Source organism: Mirounga angustirostris, unplaced genomic scaffold (assembly GCF_029215605.1).
Source record: "Mirounga angustirostris isolate CCGP_5_RB_7025 unplaced genomic scaffold, mMirAng1.0.hap1 SCAF_1, whole genome shotgun sequence".
NCBI classification, from domain to species: domain Eukaryota; kingdom Metazoa; phylum Chordata; class Mammalia; order Carnivora; family Phocidae; genus Mirounga; species Mirounga angustirostris.
The window spans coordinates 162,037,156-162,051,698 of record NW_026991709.1 but is presented as its reverse complement, the minus strand read 5'-3'; the positions used below and the strand labels follow the sequence as shown (position 1 = coordinate 162,051,698).

At 39.1% G+C, this 14,543-nt stretch overlaps 1 protein-coding gene and 1 long non-coding RNA gene across 13 annotated transcripts in view; one reads left to right on the top strand and one right to left on the bottom strand.

Moving 5' to 3' along the window:
• Window positions 1–14,543, bottom strand: part of TMCC1 (transmembrane and coiled-coil domain family 1) — a 251,781-nt gene that overhangs the window by 131,793 nt on the left and 105,445 nt on the right. For 4 of the 12 annotated variants that reach the window (XM_064591802.1, XM_064591812.1, XM_054504575.2 and 1 more), the window contains exon 1: window positions 2,248–2,458. The exons of the other annotated variants lie outside the window; for them this stretch is intronic. Coding sequence is in view for 1 of the 4 variants with exons in the window: in XM_045904296.3 (XP_045760252.1) it covers window positions 2,248–2,286 (39 nt within the window). In the remaining 3 variants the exon portion in view is untranslated. Of the gene's footprint in view, window positions 1–2,247; window positions 2,459–14,543 lie in introns of those variants that run through there. 12 annotated transcript variants of the gene reach the window in all.
• On the top strand, window positions 2,707–3,124 carry LOC135364473 (uncharacterized). Its single transcript, XR_010411650.1, has 2 exons — window positions 2,707–2,847; window positions 3,007–3,124. It is a non-coding gene; the product is annotated as an uncharacterized LOC135364473 (long non-coding RNA).

Below are 14,543 nucleotides of genomic sequence, written 5' to 3'. Positions count from 1 at the left end.
TCTCCTACTCCCCCAGCTTATACTCCCTCCCTCGCTGTCTATCTCTCTGTGTCAAAATAAATAAATAAAATCTTTAAAAAAAAAATAAAATAAAATCACTGCAAACATTTATGTTTTCTTTCAAAAAATTTCCAACAGAATTTATAGATGATCACATGAGTATTCTTTTTGTTAAAATAGGAAATTGCTTTTTAAAATATGAGATCATCTTAAGACAATTCTATACTTGTGGAGTATTATTTCTTATTGGCAAAAATACTTGTTACTGAAGTTGGAATCATATGAAATTGCATGCAGTTTCTAGCCAACTGTTTTTGACCTACAAAAACCTAATTTCACTTTTAGTGTTCAACGTGTGCCAGAAATACCACGTACTGGGTTAAGACAGGTCCTGTGATCTCAGGTAACATACGGGTTTAGCTGAAAAAACAGAACAGAGGTACAGGGCATCCACTAAAATTTAAAAAAGGTTATTGATAAAACTTCATTTCTCTTTCATATTTCAGCACCCACACAGATTGAAACAATTAATATTATTTTTTCAATTCATTAATGGATGTATACTATATTAAGGACATTTGATAGAAAACAAATTTCCTTAGATTTGGTCCTCACCATTCAGTACAGGACCTAGAAACCATGTTAACATGGAGGGGAGGGGTGATAAAAAAAAAAAGGGGGAATTCAAAGAGGTTACCTCTTTGAATGTTTTTATATAATGTACCTTTTATTTCTTCATGTTAGAGAGAAAATGTGCTCCTAATTCCCCTGAAGTGTCTTTTCTATAAGTCACAGCAGGGCATATAGTATCAAAAGCATAAAAGTTCAAAAAATAATTGGGAAACATTGGGAGCAAAGTACCTAGAATGAAGTTATTTGCTAATTAGAAAATTATCACCTGGCTCTGAACTATTTCAGGCATTCTTGTCCAAAAAAATTACTGCCCTGAGAATCTACATATCTGCTTTTTAAATGTACTACATATTTGGAAATCTATAAACCAGAGGTTGTTCAAAGATTAACAAAAATTATTCTTTTTAAATTGCTTAGAAGAATTTGGGGACTTCTTGGCCCACTACCCCCAACACACGTAGCTAGAATTGGGGGAAGAGAAGCAAAGGAAATTTATTTTACTACTTCTAAAAAGTCCCTGTTAGGCTTGGCGATCCAAGAGATGAAATTTGACATGTGGATGGATGCAAGAGCTTTCTTTGCTCATTTTTGCCTGAGTGCACATATTCTATACTGAGGTCGCCTGTGAGAAACTAAAAGGTTTCCCTTAAGATAATAACACATTTCAGGATTTAACAATTCTGACTAACAACCAAGAAAGTAAAGAATGCCTACTGATTTACTATTTAAATTTCTGCCTGCAGGGAATGAACTGTGACACAATTCAGCCACCAACTACTACCTTTTTAGAATAGGCTTTTTAAAGAACAGAATGATTTTGAAATAAAGCTCAACTCTCAGCATACCTCTTTCCAAACTAGTTCCTGCACCAGCTAAACGGAGAGCTCGACGACTGGGTCAAAAGAGGGCTAGCCACGGCGGGGCTGATTCAGAAAATCAGCAGCCCCTCTTCCAGGAGAGCTTCGCCTTTTTTTTTTTTCTAAAGTTTGAATTTCTTAGGTTAAAAGAACTTTTCCCTCAAAACTGCACAAACAGAACCTGCTTTTCAAACAGAACTCTGTAAAAAATTGATTGGTGAGCCTTCTGGTTACTGCTTTTCACACACTCTTTCATTAACTATGCGAATTTCTTAACACGACCACTCATTTTAACATTTTTATGCAGGTCTTGCTTATTGGACTATTTTACGGAAGTTTTCCCCAGTTTAATACTAAATTTTGTACAAAAGCACTGATTCCATAGACCAATAAGGCTTTCTCATCTTGGTCAACAAGCTGCTACTAACTGCTAATTAAAAATGCACTTTTTACCCACTATTCTCTTTCACGCACACCCCCTTGGAAACTGTATTTCAGAAGCAAACTATAACTTTCTCCAAATTCACAGATGACAGCTTTGGTTTTAGGGGAACAAAATGTGGAGTTGCCAGTGCAGTCAGCCTGAAACCTTTGTGTCTGTCAGAGGAAAGAACAAAAGGAAGCGCCTCCTCCCCCAGCCCCTCCTTAGCTCTGGAGGAAGGCAGGCTTGACAGAACAGTTCTAGAGAAAAAGGAAACCATGCCGAATCTAGTGAGAGTTTCCCCTAAACAAACACAAAGCTACCCAAGCTACCCACCTTGGATAGCTGCCTCCTGAGGCTAAAGCGTTGAACCATGGTCACCCTGAGTAATCTTCAGACAAAGCAATCCACGAAGGGAAGGGTTTGGTTTTTTTGTTTGATTTTTAAAAAACAGCTTCTTGGAAAAGTCGGTGGCAAAACATTTTGAAGACTATCACAGAAGTCCAAAGAATTTCCCTGGGAGTCTTAGCAAACTTGGAACCACCTCATTGTTCCATCGGGAGATACTGCAAAGCCTACGTCGGAGAGGGCGGGCGGACCCGCAGCAGGGAGGGGCAGAATCCTGGAGCTGCTTCGCCCAGTGCCAAGCTCGGTTAGCACTTCCTGTGAGTCAGCCGAGAGGGGTCCAGACAGAAGGACCACCCCTTCTCTTTCCACCAAATCCTCAGCCCAGGATGCCGCTCTGGTGCCACCTGAGACTCCGGGGGACCGAACCTGATGTTCTGGTCTGTGTGGGGCGAGGAGTGGCGCACTGGGGTTAGAAAGCATCAGCCTCAAGCAGAAACCTGGGAACTGCGATTCTTCCCACCCTAAAGCCCTCCCAGTGGAGGAGGTCCCCTGCAAAGAGCGACACCCCCTTCTCAACCTCCACCTCAGGTAATCTGCTGGGTAAAATGGTGTGAATAAAAGGAGGTGGCAAAAAGCCCCCGACTGTGACTGTACCAGCTCAGCTCCGAGGAGACTCCTCCCAGCTGGGCTCGGCAGCTGTCCGGCTTTGTCTAAGGTAATTGGCCAAGTCTTTCCTCTTATTCACAGGGAGGAGTCCCGCCCCGGGAAGGAATGTCAGGTGCAGAGAAGCATACTTCGTGGGTGACTTCAACTTCGTTACAGGGTGACTTCAACTTCCTTACCAAGTTAAACAAACTAAGGCCGCCTCCTGAGTTAATTGACTTCTCTCATTAGAACGATGTAATTAAAAAAAAATCTACACACATAACAAAAGAAACAGCTCAGAGTGAATTAATGTAGGTAGAGGTATGAAAATGACAATCCTGAGGGCAGTTGCAAAGATAAAAAATATTTTGCTATCGTTTGCCAGTCTCTTCCTATTTATTTGATTCTGCTGCCAGACAACCAATGTAAGGACAAAACTTCATTCTCGTGAAATTTCCACTCTACATGCTCCTGTCTGAATTGTTCATTACTCCTAAATGATTTTAAAAACTGACCAGGGCAGAACTTGTTGGCACATATTAATTTTCCTTGCTCTAGTGATCCTCAATTCCCTGTAAGCATGATTATGCTTATGTCACATATAGTCTTTGTTGGAATGAACCTACTATGTGCAGTCCCTGTGTTAGGCATTTCACATATTTTTTTTTGTTTTTGTTTTTTTTTAAAGATTTTATTTATTTATTTGACAGAGACACAGCGAAAGAGGGAACACAAGCAGAGGGAGTGGGAGAGGGAGAAATAGGCTTCCCACAGAGCAGGGAGCCCGATGCGGGGCTCGATCCCAGGACCCTGGGATCATGACCTCAGCCGAAGGCAGACGCTTAACGACTGAGCCACCCAGGCGCCCCGGCATTTCACATATTTTATCCTATTGATTTCTTAAACACCCTTGTGAAATATATATTAAATCCCAATTCTTCAGATAAGTAAAGCAGGACTATTCTCTCTAAAACATCAGCATTATCATGAGGAAACCATATAGTGTTACTAATTTTTTTTTCCTTTGGGCAAGAAAAGTGAAAAATCAATTTGAAAAGACAGATATTTTATACAATGGTTATTCTCAACTATGCCCTTGTCACACACTCCAGTTTCCAATTATCACCAAATATGATGCACAATTTTAAAAACTTCACCTAAAATATCACACACATATTTCACAATACCTTGGAAGAGTACAAAGATGTACCAGATTCAAACAAGTAACAGGATGCCACAGCTCCAAAAAAAATTCACTCTAACTGAAATAAACTGAAATGTATAAAAATTTTATTCCAAAAACCTTAAATGGAAAAGGGTTGAACATATTTAAATTATTTGTGAAATTCCAAAGCTAAGAAAACTTTAATCAACAACTATGACTGAAAGTAAAGGCTCCCTCATATCTAAGGTTCAGAATATGCAATGTAACCTAATATTTAAACTGACTGAAATTTAAGTCCAAGTGGAAGACAGGCTGAGAGAGAACCTGAGTTCTGTGTGTTTCTGTTTTGTTTTGTTTTTAAAGGGTAAGAGTACCAGTACTTCCATCTTTTTCCTACACAATGCAACTGAATACTCAGAAAATTTCTCCTGGGAATGAAGGAAGACCTAATGAGATGCTGGTGTGGAAATAATAAAGTTCCTTACAGAAAGACATACTGTTTTAAATATAAACATGAGGTGTTTCTGATATAATCAACTGGAATCCCAGATAACTGCTAAACTGCAAAGAGTTGCAAGATTCTTTCTAACCCGCACCTCCCAAAGAAAGGAAAGACGAAAAGGAATTAGAAAAAAACTGTCAAAAGTCTACACACCTAGGTACACAAAAAATATCAATGATGACTTGAACAGGATATAAATCCTCAAAGTCCCAGGTACACATAAAAAGACTTATGGATTGGGGTGCCTGGGTGGCTCAATCGTTAAGTGTCTGCCTTTGGCTCAGGTCATGATCCCAGGGTCCCGGGATCGAGCCCCATATTGGGCTCTCTGCTCAACGGGAAGCCTGCTTCTCCCTCTCCCACTCCCCCTGCTTGTGTTCCCTCTCTTGCTGTCTCTCTGTCAAATAAATACATAAAATCTTAAAAAAAAGACTTATGGATTAAAAGAATGGTGTCTTCATTCTAGGAGGAACTTACTAATTTTTTACCTATAAACACAAACCTCTAATTGTTCAAAGGCAACAAGACCTGTTAAAAATCATCCAAGTGTAATACTGCAATCCAATCCTTGATAAGACAACAAAAAACTGAAAATATCTTTAATAAACATAGCCGTTAGGGGAAAAATTAAAATCTCTGAATATGATCTATTTTGAGGTGTCTGGCAGCAAAGGATGAAAATAGTAGACCAAGATCAAAGGTTACGAAAGAATAGTTAGAAGGCAGAAATGTATAACCTAGAGAAAAATCAACAGCTCTGCAATCATTCTTTTATTACTCCAAGACCTGAATAAACACTGTCCTTCCAGTAATCTGTGATTGAAAATCCACAACCCCTTACTCTATGCAGAAACAGACAGGAACTGTCCATGGGGTTTTTAATCTTTTTGTTTTTAGAAGATTTTATTTATTTGTCAGAGAGAGAGAGAGATCACAAGTAAGCAGACAGGCAGGTAAAGGGAGAGGGAGAAGCAGGCTTCCCACCAAGCAGGGAGCCCATTGCAGGGCGCTCAATCCCAGGACTCTGAGATCATGACCTGAGCCAAAGGCAGACGCTGAACTGACTGAGCCACCCAGGCGCCCCGAGATTCTTAATCTTTTTTGGATCACAAACTCTTTAGAGATCTGTTAAAAGCTATGAACTCAGTCACTGGAGTAACAGACATAAAATTCATGAATAGACATACACAGTGTTTTTGACACAATTCTAAATGGTCAATGGATTCCCCTAAAGCTTGTCCACACACCCCATTTTAAGAACTTGGTTAAGTTCCCTTGGGGTGCCTGGGTGGCTCAATGGTTAAGCAGCCGACTCTTGATTTTGGCTCAAGTCATGATCTCAGGGTTGTGAGATCGAGCCTGGGGTTGGGCTCTTGAGTATGGACCCTGCTTGAGATTCTCTCTATCCCTCTCTCTCTGCCCCTCCCCCTGCTCACACACTCTCTCTTAAAAAAAAAAAAACAAAAAAACAACTCTTGTCCCCATCATAACTAAAAAAGAGATGAACATCAATCACTAAGCAATCCTGTCTTCTGCTTTCCACCATAGGTAAGAGTTTTAAGTAGATCTAGGAACCAGAAAAAAGTCTGCCTTTGACATGTTGGCCGCAGCTCCCCATACATTTTCCTTACTTGTTTATCAAATAATAATCTACTTCCAAAGCCATAATCTTTAGGAAATGGCATTTTATTTTAGTTTTTATTATCTTTATAGAAAAATATTTTATTCTCTTTATTTTATCCATCATATATAACCCCACACTAGGGATAACATTAGTACTTACCTTATTATTCATTGTCTTGCATATGTATAAACATGTACGTATGTTTTACCTAGGACTATACTGCTTTCTGATTCACATTATCACTTAAAAAGTCCAAAACTGGGGCGCCTGGGTGGCTCAGTTGTTAAGCGTCTGCCTTTGGCTCAGGTCATGATCCCGGGGGGTCCTGAGATCGAGTCCCGCATCAGGTTCCCTGCTCTGCCGGAAGCCTGCTTCTCGCTCTCCCACTCCCCCTGCTTGTGTTCCCTCTCTCGCTGTGTCTCTCTGTCAAATAAGTAAATAAAATCTTAAAAAAAAAAAAAAAAAGTCCAAAACAGGGAAGCGTGGGTGGCACTGTCAGTTAAGCAGGTGACTCTTGGTTTCATCTCAGGTCGTGATCTCAGCGTCATGAGATCGAGCCCTGTGTCAGGCTCAGCACTCAACATGGAGTCGGCTTGGATTCTCTCTCCCTCTCCCTTTGCCCCTCCCCCCACCTCTCTAAAATAAATAAATCTTTAAAAAATGAGGGTTGCTGGAGGGGAGGTGGGTGGGGGGAATAGGGTAATTGGGTAATGGGCATTAAGGAGGGCATGTGATGTGATGAGCACTGGATGTTATAAGCAACCTATAAATTACTGAACACTACATCTGAAACTAATGATGTACTATAAACTGGCTAACTGAATTTAAAAAAAATCTTAAAAAAAAAAAAAGTCCAAAATAACAACAGAAACATACAAATACCTTGGGTAAATATTATAAAACTTAAACAAATCAACCCAATTTAGCTGGTTTCTTTATTTGAAACACTTGTCCCTCCCCCACAAACTTCATTCTTAAAATTCTATATAAACACATTTTAAAAATAGATATTAAAGTTGTATACTACTTCATATCATGTAATACAAACTACACTTTTACAGAGAAGTAAACTAAAGTTCAAAGAGGTTTTCAAACTTGCCCCTAAATCACAGAGTTGGTATTAAGAGTCAGAACTGGAACCCTAAATACAAATTTCACTATATTGCTGCTTCCATTACATCATGCTTCCTCCTATTTTTAATAATTTAAAACGCACTAAAACCAAACACTAAAGATATTCATGCAATCAAGTTTTTCTGAAACTGAATAATTACTCTATTTTTAAAAATGTGAACCTTTACACTTTAAGTTGAGTGAGTCTCCTCGAAGCTTGGCACAACTGAAGAACTCCTATAACAGAGTTACATTAAATAAATCATGTTCAAACATCATTGTGGGTTTTAACCAGAGTCCTGTGATAACCCAGAAGTAACAGGAGCCAGAAGTGATAGTGCCAGCTAGCTACCAGTCAATAAAACTAAGCCTAAAAATTTAGTAGGCTTTCATTAAGCAATGCCAGGTCATTTCAGAAAGCCCCCTTTCATTTACACACTAAACAAGTATTTATGACACCCTTTACTTTTAAGCAGGTCACAATCTAGTAAGAAAACAGAAAACTTAAACAATTGTCATTAATGTGGCATCTCCCCAACAGCAGGGACAGTAATGACAAAAGGAGTGATGAGCTTTTATGGGACAAAAAAGGTCTTAAACCCAGAGTCTTTAAGGTGGGAGAGGTATTTTGCAAATGGACAAAAAAGAGGAAGGGCATTCCATGCAGCAGAAAAAATACAAGTTAAGGACGCAGAGGTGTAATTCAAGTGGTAAGTAAAACTTTGTTTTTCATAGTAAAAGGCAATATGTTGTTAGCCTGTAGTGTTCAGAATATTTTTTGTTTGTGGAATGGGAATGTAGACTGTAACAAAATTCAGTTATTCCTCCTTTCTAAATTGCACATTGGCTTACCATTTTTCTATAAACTGCCCAAATGGGAATAGCCCCCACATTAACAAATAATAATGTGACAGGTTCTTTCTTTACAGAAGCTATGACTCTTTTTTAGTTACTGTCTGCCTTTAAAACAAGGAAGAAGGAAATCTAGTTTCAAAAAATTTAGTAAATAATGCTGTCAGCTTCGGACTTCTTCTGGCAATTCAGGCCCCTTAAACGATACGAGATTTCTATCTTGCAAAAACAAATTTCACTTGGCAATCCCACAACAGGTAATAATACAGATACCACGTTTTATCTACATAGAACAGATTAAGTTACTTGTGTAGTTATTTATAAAGGTCCAAGCCACTGTCAATATAATTAACCCTGAAGGTAGTACATTTTACCAACTAGTAAAAAGTTAAAAGATGTTCATGATCAAAAAATGTGAATACCTCTTGTATTCAATTCCATAACTAACTCATTGTGATAGCTGATTTAAAGAGCAGTCAACCACATCAGATTGCATTTTTATTTTAGTGAACTGGGCATGGCTCTTTCAAATATGCTAAATTAAGGCTGTCCCCCCCCTTTTTTTTTTAAGATTTTATTTATTTATTTGAGAGAGACAATGAGATAGAGAGAGCATGAGAGGGGGGAGGGTCAGAGGGAGAAGCAGACTCCCTGCTGAGCAGGGAGCCCGATGCGGGACTCGATCCTGGGACTCCAGGATCATGACCTGAGCTGAAGGCAGTCACTTAACCAACTGAGCCACCCAGGTGCCCAGGCTGCCCCCTTTTTTTTATCAGCAATATTTTAGGATTTGCATTTATTTCCCCCAAAAAACTCATGCCATGCATCACCTGCAGTAAATGCCTACAAGGAAGAGGGAGAGAAGAAAAGACAGAGGAAGGAGAGGAAAAAAGAGTTTATTATGTGCTTACCAAGTGCCAAACAACTACGGAGACTATTATTTACTATGTTGCAAAGAACACTCAGTAAGATTATAAATATGGAATAATTAAACACCACAAAAATAAATCCTTAAAACAGGTTCCAGGTGTTCCAGGTGCTGGTCCCTGCTTTCTCTCTCTAGACATCTCACACTATTCTAACTTAACTCCAAATTTCAGCTTAGACATCTGTACCTTTAGGAAAGCCTTCTCTATCAACCCTCACCAACCCCTTTCTCCACCTTACCAATTGATTCTTCCTTACTACACTGTAAGTAGAACCCCCCTTATCTGTGGAGGATACTTCCAAGACCCCCAGTGGATGCCTAAAACTGTTGATACTGCTGAACCCTATATATGCAATGTGTTTTCCTAGACATACATACTTATGATAAAATTAATTAGGCAGTTAGAAATTAACATAACCAGTAATAAAACAGAACATTATAACCATACATATAATTAAAAGTTATGCGAATGTGTTCTCTTTCAAAATACCTTATTGTACTGTACTCACCCTTCCTCTTGTGGTGATTTGAGATGGTAAATGTCTACATGAGATGCGGTGAGGTGAATGATGTAGACACTGTGACATATCATTTTTTTTTAATTTTTTTTATTAAAGATTTTATTTATTTATTTGACAGAGAGATAGAAGAGCACAAGCAGAAGGAATGGCAGAGGGAGAAGGAGAAGCAGGCTCTGCACTGAGCAGGGAGCCCCATGCGGGACTCGATCCCAGGACCCCAGGATCATGACCTGAGCCGAAAGCAGACGCTTAACCATCTGAGCCACCCAGGCGCCCGGCACTGTGACATATCATTAAGCTACTACTGACCTAGGGGCGCCTGGGTGGCTCCGTCGGTTAAGTGTCCAACTCTTGATTTCGGCTCAGGTCATGATCTCAGGGTCATGGGATCAAGCCCCTTGTTGGGCTCCACGCTCAGCAGGGAGTCGGTTTGAGAGTCCCTCTCCCTATGCCCCTCCCCCCGCTTGTGCGCTCTCTCTAAAATAAATAAATAAATCTTAAAAAAAAAAAAAAGCTACTACTGACCTCTGATCATACATCAGGAAGATTATCTCCTTCTGGGCTGCAGTAAAAAAGCAAAACCATAGATAAGGGGGACTGCTGTATTGTAATCTGTTCTTCTTCATCCCCCTCATCAAAACATAAGTTTCTTAGGGGCAGGGACCCTAATATGCTTATAGGGGTATTCTGACACCTACTAGGTCATTAAATACGTATTGAATAAATGCCTTAAAAATATAAGGCAGTGTTCAATGGCTCTATACAACTTCAAAAGTTGCTAAGACATTCTGGGTTCCTTCTCTCTCCCTCAACCATCTCCCATACCCCCAAACTCCCTGATCTTTCCACCTAATTAAATTCTACTTACTCTTCTATTCCACTTTTATAAGAATTAATTTTATTAACCATATGTCAATTATTTATTTCCCACTTATGAAGTACTCTTTGTAATTTAGTATTTTCCAATAAAAAATTTCTTATGAAAATTCAGAAAATACAGTAAAATATAAAGAATAAGAAACTTCATTCAAAATATCACCATACAGGGCGCCTGGGTGGCTCAGTTGGTTAAGCCTTCGGCTCAGGTCATGATCCTGGAGTCCCGGGATGGAGTCCCATATCGGGCTCCTTGCTCGGCAGGGGGTCTGCTTCTCCCTCTGACCCTCCCCCTCTCATGTGCTCTCTCTATCTCATTCTCTCTCTCAAATAAATAAATAAAATCTTTAAAAAAAAAAAAATATCACCATACAGAACTACCAGTGTTCTGATGGATTTTCATCTGGGATTCTTCTTGTTCTTTAATTATGTAAGTAAAGTATGAATGCTTAATCGTTGTAACCACTGTTATCAGTTTATCCTTCTTTTACAATGAACTTTTATACTATTTACCTATAAAAGTATGCAGTATTATCTTTAGGTTAGCTTGGTTTCTTTCTTAACTCAACTAATATCATAATATACATATTAATTAAAACTCTTTGCTATGGTCTGAATGTTTGTGTCCTCCCAAAATTCATATGTTGAAATGCTAAAGCCCAATATGATATTAAGAGGTGGGAACTCTTGGAGGTACTACACTCATCAGGTTGGATTAGTGCTCTTGTAAATGAGATCCCACAGAGCTCCCTAGCCCCTTCCAACATGTGAGGACACAACAAAAAGTCTACAACTGGAAGAGGGCCCTCATGCCATGCTGGCACCCTGATCTCAGACTTCCAGCCTCCAGAACTGTGAGAAATAAAATTCTGTTGTTTATAAACTATCCAGTCTGGTATTTTGTCATGGTGGCCTAAACAAACTAAGATCTCGGCTTTTAAAAATTCAAGAATTTACTTAGAAAATTTTGTCGGAATATATGGATCTCTACTATTGCTACATAATATTCCATAGTACAGAGAAAACAGTTTATTTAGTTTATTATTTTATTTAGTTTCTTTTTCTTTTTTTAAAAAGATTTTATTTATTTATTTGACAGAGAGAGGCACAGCGAGAGAGGGAACACAAGCAGGGGGAGTGGGAGAGGGAGAAGCAGGCTTCCCGCTGAGCAGGGAGCCTGATGTGGGGCTCGATCCCAGAATCCTGAGATTATGACCTGAGCCGAAGGCAGACGCTCAACGACTGAGCCACCCAGGCGCCCCTTAGTTTCTTTTTCTTTTCTTTTCTTTTTTTTTAAGATTTTATTTATGGGACGCCTGGGTGGCTCAGTCGGTTAAGCGGCTGCCTTCGGCCCAGGTCATGATCCACGGTCTTGGGATTGAGTCCCACATCAGGCTCCTGGCTCAGCAGGGAGCCTGCTTCTCCCTCTCTCTCCCTCTGCTTGTGTTCTCTCTGTCAAATAAATAAAATCTTTAAAAATAAAGATTTTATTTATTTATTTGACAGAGAGAGACACAGCGAGAGAGGGAACACAAGTGAGGGAGAGGGAGAAGCAGGCTTCCCGCTGAGCAGGGAACCCGACGTGGGGCTCGATCCCAGGACCCTGGGATCATGACCTGAGCCGAAGGCAGATGCCCAATGACTGAGCTACCCAGGCGCCCCTATTTAGTTTACTTTTCTTGATCACAATTTAAATTATTTTTTTCTGCTAGTAGAAACAATACTGCCCTGTACATGCCTACTTTTGGACATATATTTTTTTCTCCAGGATATATACTGTTATGATCATACCCATTCAAGGTCCAGCCCAAACTCATTTTCTTCAGAAGCCAACCCTGTCCACTCCAGTTCACTGTTATTTCTGCTTCTGTATAACTCACAGTGACAGTTCTCATATTTTGTATTTGCTACTCAGGTCCTGTACTGTTACTTCGTTTTTTAAGCATTAAGCATAGGATTACATCTTATACTTTCTGTATGCCAACTGTATCATATCTTAAACAGAGTAGACACTTAATAAATATTTATGGAATGCCCTGAAAACCTTAAAAGAAACCATAATCTTGTCTGACAGGACAGATATGTAACTGTTCTATTACCTTATTTCTTTATTCCAATATAAAACTCTAACGTTAAACTATTACTGCTTAGATTTCATTTTCTCCATTTGTAGACCTCACAAAGGAGAAAACCAAATGCCTTACTCTATGTCCAAAATATTCTAACTCCCTTTTAATTTCATGTCTTATGAAGAGAAACATTATCTGGCAGAATTTATACTTCAAAAATTGATACTAGGGAGAATTATATCAACAAATTGGCAGACTAGGTAGATAACAGGCTTTCCTTCTCCCATAGAGGCACTAAGTTAACAATATATGGACCAAAACACCACTACAAAAACTCCAGAGAATAGGTAAGAAGCTATAGTACCCACACATGATAACATAATGAACAAGACATGGTAACAGTGAAACGTGTAGAAAAACTTGTGGTGCGCCCATTCATGCTACTTCCCCTGCACAGCATAATATGGAACAACCAGAAAGAAACCCCCATGCCAAGGTTCTTCCCTCAGGAACATAAACAGGACAGACTAAATATCCTACATTCTGGCTTGTCTGAGGGCTGCCTGAGGGACTGGTTTCTGTCTTGGCTGACTCAAAGAACTGGGATGACTGGAACCAGAGTTGGAAGATGCTGTATATAATAGGTAAGCAACACCTTAGAGCTGCATTTCCGTAGGCAAATGTCAGGGGGAGCTAAGATGAGAAATGGTTTGAGAGGCTCTAGAACCTCCAGTCTGGCTGATTAGTGAAGATATTCCCATGCAGAAATTCAGTATGCAAAGACTGGTTATTTTTTCAAATGTCCAAATCCCAGCCTGGCCAGAAGGTGAGGGGAAGGCGAGGGGAGGGGAGGGGAGGGGAGGGGAGGGAAGGGAAGGGGAGGAAGGAAGGATGGGCAAGGAAGCAAACAAACAAACAAGGAAACTTGGCCCAATTAAAGGAACAAAATAAAACTCCAGAAACAGACCTTAAAGACCAACCTAAAGAAACACACACATATAAGGTGCCAAACAAAAAATTTAAAATAAGTCATAAAAATGCTCAATCAGCTAAAAGAGAACACAACTAAAAGAAAACAGGAAAATGATGCACGTACAAAATGAGAATATCAACAAAAGACAGAAACTTTTATACAAAGAAAAATTCTAGAGTTGAAAAGTACAATAACTGAATGGAAAATTTCACTGGAAGGGCTCAAGATCAGAGCTAAACAGACAGAAGAATCAGTGAACTTGAAGGTAGATCATTTGAAATCAGGATCAGAGGAGCAAAAAGAATGAAGAAAAGTAAATAGAGTTAAGGGACTAATGGGAGGGAAACTATCACGCTGAAAAAAAAAATTATATATATATATATAAACGGTCTCTAGTAAAGGTAAATACATGGACAAATATAGTAACCTGTACTGCTACAAACTTGGTGCATAGAATTTTAACGACAAAAACATAAAAAATGTGTAAGTCTATGTTAATGGGTATACAATATATAAATATGTAATTTGTGACATTAATAACATAAAGAGGAGGGTGGAGCTGCAAAGCAGTAGTTTCTGTACGTGATTTAAATTAATGGTTTAAAAAACAATGCTATAACTTTAAGATGTTTTATGTAATTTCAATGATAACCAGAAAGAAAGTATCTACAGAATATACACTAAAGGAAATAAGAAGGATATCAAAGCACATCACTACAGTAGTTCCTCCTTATAAGTTCTACTTTCCATGGAACTTATATTTCCACAGTAGAACTGGCCATGGTTTCAATTACCTGTGGTCAAGTGCAGTCTGGAAGCAGATGATCCTCCTTCTGATGTATCCTCAGAAGATCAACAGTGGCTTAATGCTACATCACAATGCCTTTGTCATTCACCTCACTTCATCTCATCACCCAGACATTTTATTATCTCACATCAGCACGAGAACAAGAGTACAATATAGTAAGACACTTAGAGAGACCATAGTCACACAAGTTTTATTATAGTACATTGTT